The sequence below is a fragment of the Eretmochelys imbricata genome, chromosome 1, assembly GCF_965152235.1.
Source record: "Eretmochelys imbricata isolate rEreImb1 chromosome 1, rEreImb1.hap1, whole genome shotgun sequence".
NCBI classification, from domain to species: Eukaryota; Metazoa; Chordata; order Testudines; family Cheloniidae; genus Eretmochelys; species Eretmochelys imbricata.
In genome coordinates, this window is record NC_135572.1 from 213,745,728 (window position 1) to 213,747,177 (window position 1,450).

The following is a 1,450-nucleotide window of genomic DNA, read 5'->3' on the forward strand; positions in this document are numbered from 1 at the left end:
AGTGGGAAATGGATTCATTGTAGTCATTAAAGGCATGGATTGGATGAAAAGCAGAAAACTGTCCTCGTGTGACATGATCTTGAGCTGCCTGGGCATGTCCAGTATTATCATGCAGGGGGCAGCTGTAGTGAGTCACTCTTATTCGTTCTTCCGTACAGAGCCAGAACATTGGATAATTTATTTATTACATTCAGAATCATACAGATGTTTGCAGGCATTGCCACTGGTTGGTTTGTCAGCTGCCTCAGTGTTTTCTACTGCTTGAAGATCGCTAGTTTTACCCAACGCCTTTTCCTTCAAATGAAGCAGAGAATCTGTGGAATGGTTCCACAGCTGCTCCTGGGGTCACTGCTGCTCGCCTTGCTCACCTGCATCCCTTCAATCTGGGCTAATTACGATTTTTAGCTTTGTAACTCAACAAGGAAGCTTTCAGAAAACACCACTGTATCAGATGTTAACTTAGAGGTCTCATATCTATACTTCACCTTTCTGGTCACTGTAAAGGGTTTCTTCCCTTTTATCATATCTTTGGCATCATCCATCCTGTTAATCATCTCTCCGTGGAGGCACACTAGGCACATGCAACATAATGCAGCCAGCTTCCAGGACCCTAGTACAGAGGCTCACGTAAATGCCATTAAAATTCTGTTCTCTTGCCTCATGCTTTGTGTGCAGTTTTGTAGCTGACACTCTGTCTGTTTCCTACCTGTCTGACTGACAGCACCTGGAGTAGGTTCCATTGTGGTTCCTTTGTATCCTTCAGGGCACTCCATTATCCGGATACTAATTAATCCTAAACTGAAGCAGGCATCGGTGAAGATTCTGCATCATGTCAAGCAGCACTGGAGTCAACAAACTTATTAAGCACTGTCACAAGACACTAGAGTGACACTAGTACTCGTCTCAGAGGGAGAACTGGACTCAAACCTGGATTCCACATTTCTCTATATTTCCTCTCATCTTCATCCTCGATAGGTTTTTTTAATGTACCTTTTACTGCTGTGTACACCCCTCTGGCACCTAATGGACTGACATTTGACTGTGTTTTCAGGAGTCCCAGTCTCAACTCTGCTGTTATTTTGCTATTCAGCAAATCACATTACCTCTCTTTTCCTCTGTCCACCAAGTTTAACATGGGGAAAATAACACTTACCATTCTTTTTATAGCACTTTTTGATCTTTGGATGAAAAGGATTTACGTACGAGCTAATTACTACTTTTATCACTATATACAGATATACTCATCTACATTGTGAAATGAAACCTCAAACTTCCTGGTGAATGTCTTTCTTCTTTAGTATATCCCTACAGGTGTCAGTAAAATCAGAGAGAAGGAATTTCCATTTTCTTTAAATTTTTGTGAAAGCATCCAGGTGGAACAAATCTTGGGTATAATCATGAACAAGAGTCCCAGAGCTCCTAGGCTGGATGAAGATTGGCAGAACTGTTG

General features: G+C 41.9%; 1 protein-coding gene across 1 annotated transcript; it reads left to right on the forward strand.

Annotated features, from left to right (window-relative positions):
* The first annotated feature begins 204 nt into the window (after positions 1–204).
* On the forward strand, positions 205–864 carry TAS2R41 (taste 2 receptor member 41). The gene is made up of 2 exons (XM_077820631.1): positions 205–370; positions 722–864. The coding sequence occupies exons 1-2, from the start codon at positions 205–207 to the stop codon at positions 862–864; spliced, it is 309 nt and encodes a 102-aa protein (XP_077676757.1).
* Positions 865–1,450: the final 586 nt, after the last annotated feature.

What these genes read in the sequence shown, in the direction of transcription:
- TAS2R41 (XM_077820631.1), top strand. Translation starts at nt 205, where the DNA reads ATGTTTGCAGGCATTGCCACTGGTTGGTTTGTCAGCTGCCTCAGTGTT. An exon ending in GCTGCTCGCCTTGCTCACCT is followed by an intron (nt 371 to 721) that starts GCATCCCTTCAA and finishes TCTGACTGACAG; the next exon opens with CACCTGGAGTAGGTTCCATT.